Below are 18,592 nucleotides of genomic sequence, written 5' to 3'. Positions count from 1 at the left end.
TTTTGTTATATTAATAGCATTGTTACACTTTGGGCTGCATTATTGCATGAAAGGTACTATACAAATAAAGTTATTAATATAATTGGTATACATCAATATTGTTGATATTGTCAGATTTTCAAGTGCATTTTCATACATATTTTATTCAATCAGAAGATAAAGTCATGACATCTACATCTTATTTTGAGCGTGTGTTGTTTGTTTTTAAATCTAATTAAACACATATTGGGAGAAAAAAACACACACAAAAGTATCTTCATTATATCATTTTAATTTCTGATCTGAACAATTATCATAACATTCCAAAAGCATTGATATTATATACAGGCGAGGATTGTGGCGGCAGATCTTGGGTCCAAATACTGTTATAAGACAGATTCACTGCATATGTTAGAATACATATTTAATAATATAAAACACCACAAAATCCACAAATAAAAGTATAAACCGTGTCCAAAATATCCTGCATGATGATAAACAGTGTGCTCTCCCTTCAGGTGTACACACTCACAAAAAGAGTTTCCTGTTGGCCGATTAATGAATGAACTCTGTACGTTGACATTGAAAAGGCGTATGACTATGTTGAGGGAGGAATTACTGATCAAATTGAGTACAATGGGTTTTGGAGGGAGAATGTAAGGGCCTTTTTAACAGACAGGACATTTAGAGTGAAGGTTGGAGCAGATATTTCCAATTATTTAGAAATAGAAAATGGTATTCCCCAAGGGAGTGCAGTCAGTCCAATATTATTTAACATCATGATTAATGACATTTACATGCTTAGACACATGCATACAATCGGCTCTATATGCAGATGATGGGGCTATTTGGACGAGGGGAAGAAATGCCCGATAGACACGTATGGAGAATATAGCTAGAGCGATTACAAAAGTGGAGAGGTGGTCAAATAAAGGGATTCAAAATGTCAGACAGCAAGTCATGCTACATGGTATTTACAAATAAATACAAGATTGACAGCCAACAGCTAACACTATATGAACGTCCAATGACAAAGGTGAATGAGTTCAAATACCTAGGACTGTGGTTTGATAGCAAATATAAATGGAAAATGCATATTAATCAAGTGGAAACAAAATCCAAAAAAAGAATTAAATGTATTGCGAGTTGTAGCTGGATGCAACTGGGGCGCAGATAAACAAGCATTAATAGACATTTACAGATCAATTATGAGGTCCACAATAGACTATGGCTGTATAGTGTATGGAGCAGCAGCAAAAACATCGCTTTTAAAATTAAATAGAATTAAAAATTGATAGAATACAATATAAAGCATTGCGGCTGTGTATTGGAGCGATAAAGTCATCCCCTATCAATGCAGTTCTGATAGAAGCAGGAGAGACACCTCTGGAGACCAGAAGAGAGAAACGTGCTCTGTCATACTGGGTCAGACTACAAGGAAGTGGAGAGGAAAATATCACAAACAGAAAACTACAGGATTGCTGGGAATATGCAAAGTTCCAGGGGCGTGGCTTTGGCTGGACAAGTAAGGAAAGAACGAGGGCATATGGAGTGGAGACCATCACGTTTGCCAAAGCAACCCCATTTAGCCGTGTTCCCCCTGGCTTTCCCCAGAAGCTAAAATAGATGTGACGAGTATCATAGAAGGGAAAAAAAGAGTGGCAAATAAATGAAGTGGGAATTAAAACGAGTGTATCTGAACGAAAAGTACTACAATTACCTCAAAATGTACACAGATGGTTCTAGGAACAAGGAAGAGTGTGTTGGGGTTGGTATATACATCCCAGACTTTAAAGTATCGATCTCCAAAAGACCGTCTGATCAATTATCAGTGTATACAGCATAATTGCTTGCTGTAATAATAGGATTACAGTGGGCTGATTAGGTCAGACCAGATAAGGTGGTGATATGCACAGATTCATTGTCCATATTAAAAAGCATACAACAACTACCAGAGAAGGCATTCTCATAGAACTTAACCATAGCCTGTTAAGACTTCACAGACTTCACTTCACAGCGGCATAGATCTACAGTTCTGCTGGGTGCCTGCACATGAGAGGGTGAAAGGGAACGAGTGTGCTGATAAATTAGCAAAAAGTGCACTACAAAAGCAAATAACATTACCAGTTCAACTTGGTAAAGGAGAAGGAAAAGCAGTCATTAAGAAAAAAGGGATGGAGATCTGGCAGAAAAGGTGGGAGAAAGACCAGAAAGGCAAGGACTATCACAAAGTACAAAATACAATTACAATTAATATTTATAAAGAAAGAAACAGAAGGGAGGAAATCATGATGGCTAGACTCAGAATAAATCACACGGCTTTGAATAGTACTCTGTATATCATGGGGAAAAGTGACAGTAACAAGTGTGAGAACTGTGCAGTAAAAGAAGATGTTGTAGTGACCACTCATGAATACACTGGGGTTCATAATTCACACATGGAACTACAGTTGGGGTTTTGTTTCCACACGGACATGTTATGTGTTGTCTATGTTGTGTGTCCTCCTGGCTTCTCTCTCTTCTTCCCGGACTGCAACCGGACAACATGTCTTGTTCTGCTTCTAAATAAAGTACCCTTTTGTAGCCTACCATCATTGCACCGCCTCTGACTCCCTATCTCTCGGCACTACAATGTAGAACATATCTTGTTACATTGTGACATCTATAAAGCGGAAAGAGAACAATTAAAGGCTAAAGTTTGAGAGGCAGAGAGGGAATGGAGTGTGGTTGGTGTTTTGGGAACAAAAGGAGAGGGAGTAAGAGCTACCAAAAAGGCACTGTTTAAATTCTTGAGTGAAACTGGGGTAGGAAAAATTATTTAACATTAGGTCAGGAAAGAACATAGATTTGTATTTTTGTTTTATTTATTTCATGGTTTTATTGATTGATTTATTGGAATGATGTGGTGATTCATACTCATGTACAGTAGGTGGCGGTATGCACCTTTTAAGTTGTTTGCAATCCGCCAAAAACAAGAGAAGAAGAAGAAGAAGAAGAAGAAGAAGAAGAAGAATAGGTCTGTGATGTATCTTGTGAAACAGAAGAGCTAAATAAATGCAACGACCTCCCAAGAAGAGCTCGCCTCTCTCCAGTCATTCCGCTAAAGTGGGTTATTGAACCCGAAGCGTGTTGCTTCTGCCCTGGGAGACGACAGAGAGTCACCCCCCCCCCCCCCCCCCCCTGTTTCCTCGACTACGGTCTGGGAGCCGACAGGAAAGTTCTTAAGATAAGAAGTGCCTTTATACATCCACCATAGGGGAATTACAATTTGACGCAGCAGCACAAGGTCATGAAGTTATTAAATTAAATATTTCCATAAATATCTATACATCCAAAACAGAATCTAATGTGTAGCCCGGGTGTAAATAGCATTGTTAGCTACGGACACCCGGGTGTGAATAGCATTGTTAGCTACGGACACCCGGGTCTAAATCACAGAGGCGAAGTCCCTCCACGACGCTGAAGTTAACTTCCGATTCAGAGCATCCGATTCGGCAGTTAAGGGGAAAGTTAAGGGACATTTAATTTACAGCGCTGAGCGAACAATCCTCCGTGTTTGAACCTCTTCAATAGCTGCATAGCCGATTTATTTGGACTGGACTATCCCAGAGAGTCTAAAGATTCTTTATAACCCAATTTGAGATTTGTTAAACCATAATTCTATTTGTGAAAATTAAAAAAAAGGGAGATTTCAGTGCTTTTTTCGCATCTTCACCACATTAGACCAGGTCCTGATCTAAAACCACTATACCTAGATTCATCAAATCTGGACTGGATTATCCCAGAGGGTCTAAAGACTTTATAACACAGTTTCAGATTTGTGAAACCTTAATTCTATTTGTGAAAATACAAACAAGGGAGATGTCAGTGCTTTTTTTTTTTACATGTAGACCACATTAGACCAGGTCCTGATCTAAAACCACTAGACCTACACTCATCAAATCTGGACTGGAGTAATAAGTATTCCAAAATGTATTCACTTCCGATTTACGAAAGTAACTGTAATCAGATTAGTTGTTTTTCAAATGTAACGCGAGCTGAATACAGTTAGGCTACTTGATTTTTGTATTCTGATTACGTAACGCCGTTACATGTATTCCGTTACAACCCAACCCCGTGTACAGATCATCAGTCCTGTGTACAGATCAGTTCGATAAAGTCATGCCTAAACAGCGACTTTTACACGATACATAGGGGTTTAAATAGCAGCATTTGCCACGGAAGGCGAGTGGCAGCTTCCGTAAACCTTCTCTTACTCTGGCATCTTGTGGCAACTCCCGTTGAGCAGCGGCAGATGCCTCGGAAAGTTGTGGCATATGTGGCATATGCCGGAAGTACTTGCCACATATACCACAGAGTAGCGGCCTCTGTGGCATATGCCGGAAGTACTTGCCACTGCCTGCAGATGCCACGAAATGCGCTTGCTGTCTCTCCAGTAGGGCCTGGCTCATTTCGTGGCATCTGCAGGCAGTGGCAAGTACTTCCGGCATATGCCACAACTTGCCGAGGCATCTGCCGCTGCTCAATGGGAGTTGCCACAAGATGCCAGAGTAAGATAAGGTTTACTGTAGCTGCCACTCGCCTTCCGTGGCAAATGCTGCTATTTAAACCCGTACTTGGCGTGTAAAATGTCGCTGTTTAGGCATGACTTTATCGAACTGATCTGTACACAGGACTGATGTGATCTCTATTTTTCAAAAAGATTATACATTATCATTTCTATTCAATTTTACTTGGAGCATGGTTTGCTAAAATAAACAAACGTGCTATATTTATGATGAAATATTGGCGAGTGAGGGTTGCAACGCCCTTGGCAATTGTCGCTTCTTGAGGGGAGTTTCCACTGCTTGCTACGATAAACCAGGTGTATTATGACTAGTAAAGACAAATAATTAACAAATAAATATCTGTATTGACACAGCAACGTGTACACTGGTGTTATTAGACTTGGCTACAGACTTAGGGCAGCTGTAACTGATTGCAGTTGCCACTGCTAGTGAGATGCTAAGGTTTACTTTATAAATTAGGCAAATTACAGTTATATTTGCCCCATGCCTTCAGCAGCAGCAGGCCATTCACTTATGAAATGTCATCATTTCGACAATAAAGAAATGCTACATAAACGTTATCTTGCACGTTTTATCGAACCATCTCTGTTTCTAACTTTCAATATATTTTAAAAGAGATCTCTCTCTCATCTGCGTGCGGGGGCGGGGCCTCACAGAGATGCTGCTGCGCTGTGCACACAGTTCTGCCGGTAATGATTATATTAGGATACATTTTGTGAGGAAACTTTTCCACCAATAATTCCAATAAGTATTCCAAAATGTATTCACTTCAGATTTACGAAAGTAACTGTAATCAGATTAGTTGTTTTTCAAATGTAACGCGAGCTGAATACAGTTAGGCTACTTGATTTTTGTATTCTGATTACGTAACGCCGTTACATGTATTCCGTTACAACCCAACCCTGTGTACAGATCATCAGTCCTGTGTACAGATCAGTTCGATAAAGTCATGCCTAAACAGCGACTTTTACACGATACATAGGGGTTTAAATAGCAGCATTTGCCACGGAAGACGAGTGGCAGCTACCGTAAACCTTCTCTTACTCTGGCATCTTGTGGCAACTCCCGTTGAGCAGCGGCAGATGCCTCGGCAAGTTGTGGCATCTGTGGCATATGCCGGAAGTACTTGCCACATATACCACAGAGTAGCGGCCTCTGTGGCATATGCCGGAAGTACTTGCCACTGCCTGCAGATGCCACGAAATGCGCTTGCTGTCTCTCAAAAGCTATCGGCTAACAGCTAAAGTCTAAACTACAGCAGCTACAGTTATTAATCCAGTTCGGCTCTGGGTGAGTAACAGTTGATTTGTAATGCTCAGCTGACTTTGTTAGTTATTTATTACACCAGTTGTCTTTAAGACGGTTTGAGTTGTTGTGTTGGGGCTCTTTACCATAGATATGGGTTGCGTTCCAATAGTCCATTTAGCTTAGGAACCTTGATAACGGAGTGAAATGACCCGGAAGTCCCTCAGTGGCAGCCATGATAAGTGCCGTTACAATTCTCCAAATGAAAGGAAAGGAGGTTTCACACTTCCTTTATAACCTCCTTTAGCTTAGGAACCACTGGACCTCCCTTACCGAAAGGAGAGGAGAAAATGCTGCCCCACAATGCCTTGCAGCCGCAGCATTTGCCGTCACTCAACAGTCGGCCGTTCACGGAAACAACCGATTATGACCGAGAAATGATATCATGAAAGTTACGGTGCTTATTAAGCATTTTAAAACGTATGTGGTAAGTTGCCAAAGTGCTTTTTTCTGAACGTTCATCAGTATTATAATCAAAAAGAGAAATATGAACGTTAGTTTTTACTGAAATTATCAAATAAAGTCAACATCTCAGTCTTTACTGAGCTGTGTGGGGTTTGTTCAATTTTCAAAAGATGTTTGAATGGTGATGTACACAGTGATAGATGTTAAGGACTATCGTTTATAATAAATACATTTGTATTGATTTTAAGATATTTTCATACAATCATACGTATTGGGATCATTTGTATTAATGTGGACCGGAGGGAGAGGGTGACGAGCATAAGTTTCACTTTCCTTTTTTATTTCAATTCCAACTTTGGTCATGAAGAATATGTTTCTCTGTTGTCCACGTTCATAAAGCATAAAGCAACAGCATCAGAGCACGGTGCAGAGTCTCTAGATGAGTCCGTGGTTCTTATTGAACATCCATGTTGTAGTCCGCTGTATAGAAAACTGTAGTTTCCATAGTTTCCCCACAGCAGCAGACGCACAGGCGCATCATAAACACGTCGGATAGTGAAAGTGCATTCGGATTCTCTAAAGCACCGCAGTCTCTTCTCCTAAGTCCTTTTGAATTCTCCTATCCACTATCCCTTAACCCCGTGACGTTGCACTCAGAGGTCAAGGAATAGGAGATAGGGTTAGAACTTAGGAGCTGATTTTTGGATTATCGGAACGCAACCCTGGTTTTAAATATATGCTAACTAGCTTGTTAGCATCGCCATTCACCGTGACGTAGCATTTTTCCCATTGAAATGAATGGGGTTCTTCAGTTAGCAGCTAACGCTAAGCGACGGTTTAGCTCATTAGATAAATAGATATACTTTATTTAGATAATTTTTATCTTAAACTGGGAAATAATTGTGTTTTCAAGCATTACACGAGTTAAACATATGCGCAGCCCCCCTCCAAGACAACGGTAGGGGAAACACTGGGTTAAATTAAAATCAGTAGGCGAGGCTGTAATTTTCGCCGGCTGTTACGCTCATGAGCGAGGTGGAAAATAATAGTTTTATCACGCCAGAAAGCTGCTTTGTCGTTTATTGCACCTCAAACATTAAAACGGATCCAGAGTTCAGTGTTTCTGGACTTCCTCTATGAAGAAAGGACAGTAAAAGAAGAGCTCTGTGGCTTCAGGTTCGATCGCCATTCAAATTACAGAGCTGTTACACTTCTCAGTGTTTCCAACTTAAAATAAGTGTGTGTGTGTGTGTTCTTTTATTCTCATTCAGGTGGAGGAAATACCTTAATAATTACTTTCTCTAACATTATGTATCCCACAGTATACTCATAAGTTATATGCATACCGTTTAGTTTGAGTAAACGCTCCCTTTTTACCTTCAGCATATTGTTTTAGTACGGTAACTCTTCTTTATTACCGTTAGCATACTGGTTTCTGTTAGGTAACTCCTTTATGTTATAGGATGAATCCTCAGTGTATTGACTTGTTGTTTCTAGTCTCCTCCTGACTGACAGAGTCCTGGAGCTGTGAGTTTCTCCTTTTCAGTGAAGCAGCTTTATTACTGTCTCCTATTGTCGCAGACAAAGTAGCATTACATGGAAATACTCAAGTAAAGTAAAAGTACCTCTAAATAGTACTGAAGTACAGTACTTGAGTAAATGTACTTAGTTACTTCTCACCTCTGCTATGAACCTACAAAGTAGCTGTAGATTAGTTTTGTTGTGTCTGTCGGTTGGATTGAGTTGTCTTGTTTTGTTGATTATTTCAGAGACCCAGCCGGAGAAGGAGCACTGAGGGCAGCATGGACGAAAACAAAAAGACTCTTGGAGCTAAGGTCAGTGTGCACTTCATCACAATATATTCTTAATTCCAGCGTTTCCGCCAGGCGGGCGTCTTGCCGTCATTTGACGCCATTATTCAGCCCGGAACGCCCTGAACTCGAGCCGAGGGCGTCCAAAAAAGTTTGTTTAGCTTGAAATGACAAAATGGACAAGGACATCCCTCTGTTGGAGGGGCAAATGAGTCTGGTGGGATTCTTTTCACCGCCAGCAAAGCGTGTTCCTGTGACGGAAAGTGTACTGCCGGCGAGCCTTGGGGGTGCTAGTGGAGCACGCGCGTGAACTGCGAGCGCCGGAGCCTCGCAGCGGCAAAACTGAGGCTCTGTGGTGAACTGTGGTAACATAAAGAGCCGTTTGGGAGCCGAAAGAGCCAGCTCTTCTTAGTGAGCCGAGCCAAATGATCCGACTCACTAAAAAGAGCCGGAATTCCCATCACTAATACGTAAAGAGATAGTATCTATAAGGCATGCAGTGTTTCCCACAGATCTGAAATATACTTGGGGGGGAGGTTGAGGTTGAGGTTGACCTTTCTGTTGGTCGCTTGTTAGCAGACCAGAAGAGGTTGCAATATATTTTTTCTAGGTGGGGGGGAGAGAGAGAGAACTGTCAACTGGGGGGGGGGAGAGAGAGCACGGTCGTAAACTGTCAACGGGGGGGCGGGGCGCACGCTCGTGAACTGTTAGCACCGTGTTATGCATGCCCACTGCACCTCGCGGGAGTGTGCACAGCGTAAAGCCAAAACTCACAGACATTTCAATGATTTGTGCGGCAAAGTTGGGTTTGGAAACGGTATCATTTCCTTTTTGGCAGGCATGCATGACACCGGAGCCTCGCTGCGGGGAATCTTTGGTGCTGTTCCGAGTTTGTTCTAATCCGTCAAAATTACGGACTGCTTTCAAATTTCTCCGTCATTGTTTAAAAAAAATCCGTCATAGACGGAAAATATTCGGTTAACGCGACCTCTGTAGCAGACCCTTCACGCGATGGCAGAGCGAACAGGTACAGCAAGCGAGGGCCCATAATGATAGCCCTATAGTTTAAATCTACTACCCACACATGAACATATGGAAATGGGTTACTATTTAAAAAAAAAAATGTATTTAGGAACCTATCCATGTGATTTTTAGTGGGGGTCGACCTCAAATCCTCTAGGGGGGTCCAGGGGCATGCCCCCCGGTAAGATTTTATTTTTTATTTGAGTTAAATGCATCAATAATCACATACCATTTCCAATATGAAAAAAACACTGAAACTTGTTTATTAATTTATTTTTGGTTCATTTATAGTTGTGAGTGTGTCTGTGCTCCTGAATCAGCCTCTCCTGTCTCCCTCCTCTCCCCCCTGCTCCTCTTTGAGGCAGCAGCAAAGACTAGTTTTCTCTCAACAAGTTTTAAAAGTGTATCTTACCTTTTTTCACCTAGTTAACTCTTTATTTATTTATTCATGCATATTTTACTAATCACATTACATTTCATTTAGCTGTCGCTTTTATCCAAAGCGACTCATAATGACCGATTACAGGGACATTCTCCCTGGAGTAACTAAGGGCTAAGTGCCTTACTCAAGGGCACACTAGTGGTGGTGTTCCTGGCGGGATTTTAACTCGCAGCCTTCCGATCTTCAGCCCACCTCACTATCCATTAGACCAATCACTACCCTCTCAAATGGAAATATGTGTTTACATAAATGGTGGCCACACCGTTTGAGACCCACTGAGAACTTCGACTAAGTTAACTATCTAAACACTCACACACAGAGAGTCCTTTACCTCACCTGAGCTGAGGTTATCCCGAGCTTGAATGACACACAGAGACCAATCAAGGGCTGTGATTTATGATCTGTATGACAGTGGCCATGTCGGCAGGCCACATCATGTGGACAGCCAGTCACCCTGTGTGAGGCAGGCCACTTAACAGGCCAGAAGGAGGCGAGATCAGAGCAAGGGAGCGAGGGATCATTGTCCACAAGTTAATCGATCGCAGATGGCGCCGTGGTCACGGACGAATTAAAAAAAAAGTGTTAAAAAAAACAAAAAACCTAAATGGGTTGAGAAATATACTTGGGCGGCCGTTAATATACCTGGGTAGCCCGCTCAAGTATAGTCTGTGTGGGAAACCCTGGCACGGCTCAATTAAAAATTAAAGTCCAGGGTTTCCCACACATAGACTTTACTTGGGCCGCCCAGGTTTAACGGCCACCAAAGTATATTTCGCGACCCTTTTTTTTTTTTTATCCGTCCGCGAGCACGACGCCATCGGCAATCGATTTACTAGTGGACAATGATCCCTCGCTTGCTGTACCTGTTCACTCTGCTATCGCGTGGAGGGTCTGCTAACAAGCGACCAACAGAAAGGTTAATGTTAATGTTGTTGCACCTCACAAATGCCTAACACTGTTATCCCCAAATGAAAGATCACAACCTGTTTTGAAATATACAATATGAATGCACAATATGGTTAGATAGAGGTTAGAACGTTCTTTAATTGTCAGATCAAGTCTGAAATGTGACTTGCATCACAGCAGCTCCATGTGTAACATCAACATAGACAAATAAGACAAACGCAATACATGAGAAATAAACAACAAACACGTAACATAACAGCATGATCAGTGAGAGCTGTTAGCGTCTATCTCAGATCACAGCACGTTTATTTCTGACATGCGCATGAGCTGAGTTCCTCCCTAATGGATCCACCGCAGTGCCAGGGCGCCATCTACTGACGTTACAGAGTATTGTATACATTTTAGGAAGATTATATTATTAAAAAATGTGGGGGTGTCTCTTTAAACTTAACATCTAGCATTTCCAACCTGCTACATTAGCAGACCCTTCACGCGATGGCAGAGCAAACTGGTACAGGCAGGGCCCATAGTGATAGCCCTATAGTTTAAATCTACTACCCACAACATATGGAAATGTCTTAATATTTAAATAAATAATTGTATTTAGGAAGCTATCAATGTGATTTTAAGTGGGGGTCGTCCTCAAATCTTCTAGGGGGGTCCGGGGTCATGCTCCACCGGTAAGATTTTTTTTTTTTGTGGAGTTAAATGCATCAATCTGGTGCTTTTTGAGGGGGAAATAAAGAGACTAGATCTATGGAAACACCTATATTAAACGGAACTGTATACATTTCAATTATCATAAAATCATGGCCATAACCAATAACATACCATTTCCAATATGAAAAAAACTAGTTTATTAATTTATTTTTGGTTCATTTATAGTTGTGAGTGTGTCTGTGCTCCTGAATCAGCCTCTCCTGTCTCCCTCCTCTCCCCCCTGCTCCTCTTTGAGGCAGCAGCAAAGACTAGTTTTAGCTCTCAACAAGTTTTTAAAGGTGTATCTTACCTTTTTTCACCTAGTTAACTTTTTATTTATTTATTCATGCATATTTTACTAATCACTACCCTCTCAAATGGAAATATGTGTTTACATAAATGGTGACCAAACCGTTTGAGACCCACTGAGAACTTATGGCGCATTTCCACTGCAGCGGGTAGCCCCGTTTAAGCGTCCTGGACCGTCCTCAAGCGGCCAGGCTAGTTTTTGGTGGCATTTCCATATAGCCTAGTACCGGCTAGCGGGTACTTTTTCTCTCTTTTTCCGGCCCCATAAAATCGTGGTTCTATCAGACCAGGCCAGGGCTGTGACGTCAACACTCGACTGCTGATTGGTCAGAGAGAATCGTCACAAGATCGCGCGCGAGATCATCCCTCGCGTCACATATATATCAAGAAGCAAGCTTGCAGCATTTTGTAAACGGAGGAGCTACAAAAATGGCAACGTCGAAGAAAAGCACACCGTGGTCGACCGAGGAGGTGACGACGTTCCTACATCTCATTGGGGATGATAAAATCCAGCGGGAGCTCGACGGAACAACGCGAAATGTGAAAGTGTTCCAGGATGTCTCTGCACAGATGTCCGAGCGCGGATTTTCCTGCGATGTAGGGAAAACGGAACGGCTTTACTGGAGTCCCTGCAAGGTACGCTCACTTCTAACAAAGAAGTCTATTTTATCCTTACATTAATGTTCGACAACCCGTGCTTTTATGGAGCCCCAAAGAGCTACATAGCTAGCTAAGGCAGATAGCCTAGGCAGATAGCCTTAGCTAGAGCTATTGTTTGCTAACACCATATGTGCCATTGTTTACGTTCAGTTTTTCTTTTCTATAGTTGTTGTTGCTATTTAGTATTGTGCTGCAGTAGTTTGTGGAATTAACAAGTCATTTTGCTGTTCTAGATGATTACATTGGGACTCGTGAGGAGGAACATTCCCGAACAACGGGTGATGGCAGTGTTCCGTCCACATCGTCATCGAATCCAGAACGGACCCCAGCCGAAGAATCGACACCGACTCAACCACCAACACCGAGTGCCATCACGACACCACAGCGTGTGGTTCTAGGTAAGAAATAGAAATGGCAAAACGACTGGAATTGTGTTTTTGTTTTTTTAAACCGTGGATCATCCATCGTCAGTAATTCAAATAAGCTATATCACTGTGTGGAAATGCTCTGTTACAAGTAAAGTCTTAGCTAGTAAGCAGCTAGTACAGTTGTGTGTGACATCCTATCATATACATATATTTATATTCATTATCAACAGGCTGGACATAATGTAATTCACTTTCACAATCATTGTAAACATCTAGGGCCAGAACTTTCTTTAGTTCACCTTACTGTTGTTCTGTTTATACATGTTATTCTTATATCCTTGTGTGACCTGTACCTGTCCTGTGTGTTTTCCTTATTGCTAATTATTATCTTATTGTCACCCAGGCAAGAGGAAACGAGGAGGAGAGGATCGGGCCCAGCAGGAACGACACCATGACTGACTGGGCAGCCGACGTGGCCCGTCTCCTCCCTGATACTTCAAAAAACCTTAATAGTTATTGTACATATTATATATTTTTTATCTAGTTAATTTTTAAATGCAACATTTGTACTTCCTTGTTTATTTATTTTCTTTAAAATGTTCATTTTATATTTACAATTCCATGTATATTTATGCTGGCTGCAATACAGTTTTACATTTTTTATTTGTATTGTTTAATGGCATGCCTTTTTGATACAACATTTGTATTTTTATACTGCCATCAATAAAGTACTTCTTTGACTTATCTTATTTCTTGTTGATAATGAATGGCACCCAACATAAAAAAATCATAAACATACATGAATTTATAAAGCAATAACAAACACCATCAGTTAGGAAAAAGACCCTTACTTTTAAGAGATTTAAAGCAAGAAATTGAGTTTTCTAGCTTGAGGTCCTACTCTAAAACATTATTACATGTTTATTTTGTAATGGTATTAAGAATACATAATAAATACATAATACATGTAGAAATTGCTCAATTGTAATACCCTCCTTCTACTAGACTCAAACAACACATTCCTTATATATTTCAAAGACGAGAGAACAAAATAAACCTATAACCCATTCAAGCAAGCTTTTAACATGTCTAGAAGAAAGATTGAGGTTATATTTAATATATTATATGTTGTGGATACTTTAGTCTCCATCCATGTTTACAATTGTCCACACTATTTTACACTTGCATTTATGAATATAGTTTTGCTGTGCTTTACACTTTAGTATTTATGTTTATAGTTAGCTTTGATATTTGCTTAATTGATTAGAAAGATTTTCTTTTCATGATCTGATATTTCCTCAAATGTTATTATGGGGCAATACTTACTGGTGCTTGAATTTCAAATATTCAATTCAGATAATATTTGTTTAAAACATTTTACAAACACATGTATATTGAGAAAAAAAAAGGATTTATTTATGTTCAATACAATGAATACAATACAATGCTTGCTGTGATCACTTTCCTTCTTGCTGTGATAACAAGCCACACACCAAGAAACAAGAAAACGATCGCTTCCACATCCTCCATTGTTGTGTGTGTTTTGTGAGTTGTGTCGCATTGAAGATGACGCCACTGCAGTTTTACCCAGCGTCGCTCCGACCAAAAAGCTGATCGCCCCGCCTACACTGCGTTGCTACCCCAGGTCCTAAACTGTAATGGAAATGCGCCACGGCCTCGGCCGGCCAGCGAGGCAGCCCGAGGCCTGAGCGAGGACGCTTAGGGACGCTTAAACGGGGCTACCCCGTTGCAGTGGAAATGCGCCATTAGACTAAGTTGAATATCTAAACGCTCAACTGAGCTGAGGTTATCCCGAGCTTGAATGACGCGCAGAGACCAATCAACGGCTTTGATTTATGATCTATATGACATTGGCCATGTCGGCAGGCCACATCATGTGTACAGCCAGTCACCCTGTCTGAGGCAGGCCACTTAACAGGCCAGACCATCGGGAAATCCCCCGGTCCTCCCGATGGCCGGTCCGGGACAGGAGACGTAGAGCGAGGGATCATTGTCCACAAGATAATCGGTCGCAGATGGCGTCGTGGTCACTGACAAATAAAAAAAAAAAAAATGAAAAAAAAAATCAAAATAAATGGATCGAGAAATATACTTGGGCGGCTGTTAATATACCTGTTCCGCCCAAGTATAGTCTATGTGTGGGAAACCCTGTAGTGGTTAGAATATTGCTGTATTACTGTATCAAATATAATACAAATATAATAAACACAAACAGTTGAAAAGTAGTATTTTGTTAACTCAAGGTTTATATTAAGTGAGTTTTTATTGTGTTAACTTGTGTGTTTATGCTTTTTAGATTGACTTTCTCTCTTTCTCTGTCGGTCTGTTCTAGAAACCAAAAGGAAGAGAGACACGTCACAGCTGTCAGCAATGTGACAAATCCTTTACAACATTTGGAAATTTAAAGCGCCACCTGTGTATTCACACAGGAGAAAAACCGTATAGCTGTGAAGAGTGTGGGAAAACCTTCCATCAATCAGGTGGTCTCAAAACACATCAACGTATTCACACTGGAGAAAAACCGTACAGCTGTGAAGAGTGTGGAGCAACTTTCAATACACCAAGTAATCTCAAAACACATCAACGTATTCATACTGGAGAAAAACCGTACAGCTGTGAAGAGTGTGGGGCAACTTTCACTAGAGCAGATGCTCTAGAATCACATCACCGTATTCACACTGGAGAAAAACCGTACTGGTGTGAAGAGTGTGGGGCAACTTTCACTACACCAAGTAATCTCAAAACACATCAACGTATTCATACTGGAGAAAAACCTTATAGCTGTGAAGAGTGTGGGAAAACTTTCACTAGATCAGGTGATCTCAAGTCACATCAACGTATTCACAGGGGAGAAAAACCGTACTGGTGTGAAGAGTGTGGGAAAACTTTCACTAAATCAGGTACTCTCAAGACACATGAACATATTCACAGGGGAGAAAAACCGTACTGGGGTGAAGAGTGTGGGAAAACTTTCACTACATCAGGTGCTCTCAAAAAACATCTTCGTATTCACACAGGAGAAAAACCATAGTGGGTTTTAGAGTAGCAGTCACATTTAAGCTTATATTGTTTTTTCACAGTTTACAATAAACAATTCCCATCTATTGGACATGTGTTGGGTAATCCTTTTTTCCCCATTACAGATCCCATCCCAACAGCGCCATCAGTTGATGTAACGTCAGAATTGACAGGCATAATGTTCACTGTTCCTTTAAGTTTCGTTTTCTGGCTGTCCTTCTGCTGACAGCACGCTGTTTCAAACAGCTGACATTATTGCAGCATTTAAATCCAAGCCATTGTCCAATACAGCTTATGTATTGTGAGACTGGCCGTTGAGCAGCCCAGACCAAGCAAGGAGGCAGAGGCAGAACGTCCAAAAATATAACCCGACGTGGGCATTTATTAAAATCATGTACACAAAGTTCACAGCCTCAATCCTGCTGTTCTCCTTGCACACATCCTGCAGCCACAAGGATCACACACACACCCAGTTACAAGGAAACAGCACCTAAATACACACATACTAACAAGACACAGGTGAGGGGGGAGGAGACGACACAGGACACCAGGTGCACACAATCATCAGCCACAGACAACATATTATTTGCACCCCGATTACTCTCAACTGCTGTCATCCTTACACCAGCATAACTACTCTCGGCGCTCTCGCAAACTCCCCTATCTATTCAGGCGGAGCCGAGGACCCGACCAGCACCTGCCAGACGACATTCCAATAAATACGGTTTAATCAGTTAAAAAATACTACCTCAATAATTAGTATAAATCATGTGCAAATATATAATGTCAACTGTACAATCACGCTAATAAAGTGCAATATTACCCGGCTCGAAGCCGTCAGTCCATAGTGACGAAGTTACCTTCGTCACATTTCCTTCCCCCTCTCCCCAGGAAGCACAGTGTCTTTACAGTCTCGGCTTCGGGACAACCAGTCAGCCACCCGGTTTCAACGCCGCCACCTCCAGCGGGGCCAGTGAAGCCGTTGTCAACCATGTCGTGTATGCCACTTATCCGGAAGCTGTTTTGTCCTGTTGTAATGCGTTGGTCTGCCTCTAGCACGACCCAGGTTCTGTCGACTCCTCGTGGGTCCGGGTCCACCTCCTCGGCCTGCAAACGCTGCTCCTCCTGCTTGTCTCTCGTCTCCTGCTGATTGTCTCTCGTCTCCTGCTGCCTCAACAGCCGTGGCCCCCTGGTCCGTTCCAGGCATAGCAACCCCCAGCCGCGGTTCCTCTCTTTGGTCCCTCTTCTTTCCTCTCGTAATTTTCACCTCCTTACTTGGTCAAATCCCACTTCTGACACCAATTGTGAGACTGGCCGTTGAGCGGCCCAGACCAAGCAAGGAGGCAGAGGCAGAACGTCCAAAAATATAACCCGACGTGGGCATTTATTAAAATCATGTACACAAAGTTCACAGCCTCAATCCTGCTGTTCTCCTTGCACACATCCTGCAGCCACAAGGATCACACACACACCCAGTTACAAGGAAACAGCACCTAAATACACACATACTAACAAGACACAGGTGAGGGGGGAGGAGACAACACAGGACACCAGGTGCACACAATCATCAGCCACAGACAACATATTATTTGCACCCCGATTACTCTCAACCGCTGTCATCCTTACACCAGCATAACTACTCTCGGCGCTCTCGCAAACTCCCCTATCTATTCAGGCGGAGCCGAGGACCCGACCAGCACCTGCCAGACGACCTTCGTCACATGTATCCAATATACAATCCAGTTTTAATGCTGCACATACCCGGCCGCTTTCCCAGCCTTGGCTCTCGGCGTCTCCTTTCGCTGTCTTGATGAGGGCAGGTGGTGACAATCTCCAGCTGATTGTGGCTTGTTGTCCAGCTGATCCAGGATGATGGTGTCAGTTGTGAAGTAATCCAATTGTTTGTCCGGTGAAAACGATCCTTAATCCAATGCGATATGTTTCTTATATTGTCCAGTTTCAATCATAGAGTAAGATTCTACTTAATGTAATGGCAATTTAAATGTTCCAGTGTCCTATATCTTTTTGCCATTACTTCACAGGAGGGTTTAGAGTGATCCTGAGGCAGACACAGACATAAGAAGTTACGGTCTTTTGCTGCAGTTTTAGAATGATGTTTTATTGCTTTACATACTAAGGTTTAACTTAGTACTTTTTTAATGCATGTAAGATATGCAACACTAAGCTGTCTGTGGCTCTTTTCTGCTGTAACGCTGCAAATGTCCCCTCTGTGGGACTAATAAAGGTATTCTGATTAAGTACAGTGTGTCAATAGTTGTAGTATGAGCATCTGTCTGGGCTGGCCGTCAGGTAGAATCTGTATGCTCTTCCTCCTGTGTCCTCTTCCTCTCTTTAAAGCCCATGAGCGAGTTTCACTGTTCATTAATCTGCTTCATGTATCTAGAACATATTTACCATGTTTTCAGTTTGATTCTATTGTCTTGTTAAAATGATCAGACTACCAAAAATAAAATAGCCTTAGAAACAGACTCGCAACCCTGCATATTTGTTGTGTTATGCTTACACATGTCATTCCCTTATTTTAAAATACCACAGGTTGTGTAGTGATGTATTTGAGGTGTACTGTCCACATAGTAGACCTGAAGTCGTGCAGTCAATGTGTGTGAAGTGTACAGGACATTGGTCTGTGAGACTCAAAAAAGCCTTTCTCGCCTACCTGTCTTCTTTCCATCAAAGATGGTGTGGCATATAGGGAGGTGCAATCTCCTGATGATATAGACTGTATTATAGTGGATCTCTGAGAGTGTGCATTAAGTGAAACCATTTAGCACACTTGGGGTCAGAATTTGGATTATATAAGCCTCTTTGCCAACTATGTGTATTTCCAGATTACACAATGAGCTTCCTATTAAATATGTAATTATAAAAACGTTTTTTTTAATCAGACACTTGGGTCTAAAGTGTGGTAATATTTATTTTTGGGAGAATAGTGATTCAAATGTACTTCTCATGTCTGTAAACCTTACATCACTTTGACATCCAGTTAGAGAGATGTGTGGCAGTGTTGCTTTCCCTCTTTCTGTGTGAAATATAAGTGTCTTATCTGGTTAATAAATA

The 18,592-nt window shown here is 41.6% G+C and overlaps 1 protein-coding gene and 1 long non-coding RNA gene across 2 annotated transcripts; both read left to right on the top strand.

Moving 5' to 3' along the window:
• The first annotated feature begins 3,159 nt into the window (after positions 1-3,159).
• LOC139432864 (zinc finger protein 723-like) lies at positions 3,160-18,145 on the top strand. The gene is made up of 3 exons (XM_071205702.1): positions 3,160-3,265; positions 8,027-8,092; positions 14,829-18,145. Exons 2-3 carry the CDS (start codon positions 8,060-8,062, stop codon positions 15,525-15,527), a joined length of 732 nt encoding a protein of 243 aa, XP_071061803.1. The 5' UTR covers positions 3,160-3,265; positions 8,027-8,059; the 3' UTR covers positions 15,528-18,145.
• On the top strand, positions 11,878-12,963 carry LOC139435262 (uncharacterized). The gene is made up of 3 exons (XR_011644556.1): positions 11,878-12,083; positions 12,341-12,505; positions 12,879-12,963. It is a non-coding gene; the product is annotated as an uncharacterized lncRNA (long non-coding RNA).
• Positions 18,146-18,592: the final 447 nt, after the last annotated feature.

Source organism: Pseudochaenichthys georgianus, chromosome 15 (assembly GCF_902827115.2).
Source record: "Pseudochaenichthys georgianus chromosome 15, fPseGeo1.2, whole genome shotgun sequence".
NCBI classification, from domain to species: domain Eukaryota; kingdom Metazoa; phylum Chordata; class Actinopteri; order Perciformes; family Channichthyidae; genus Pseudochaenichthys; species Pseudochaenichthys georgianus.
Note: the sequence above shows the minus strand (reverse complement) of the source record. Positions and strands in the feature narration are given on the sequence as shown.

Coding starts and splice junctions, on each gene's coding strand:
- LOC139432864 (XM_071205702.1), top strand. CDS start 8,060: ATGGACGAAAACAAAAAGACTCTTGGAGCTAAG. Junction 8,093..14,828: donor AAAAGACTCTTGGAGCTAAG/GTCAGTGTGCAC, acceptor GGTCTGTTCTAG/AAACCAAAAGGAAGAGAGAC.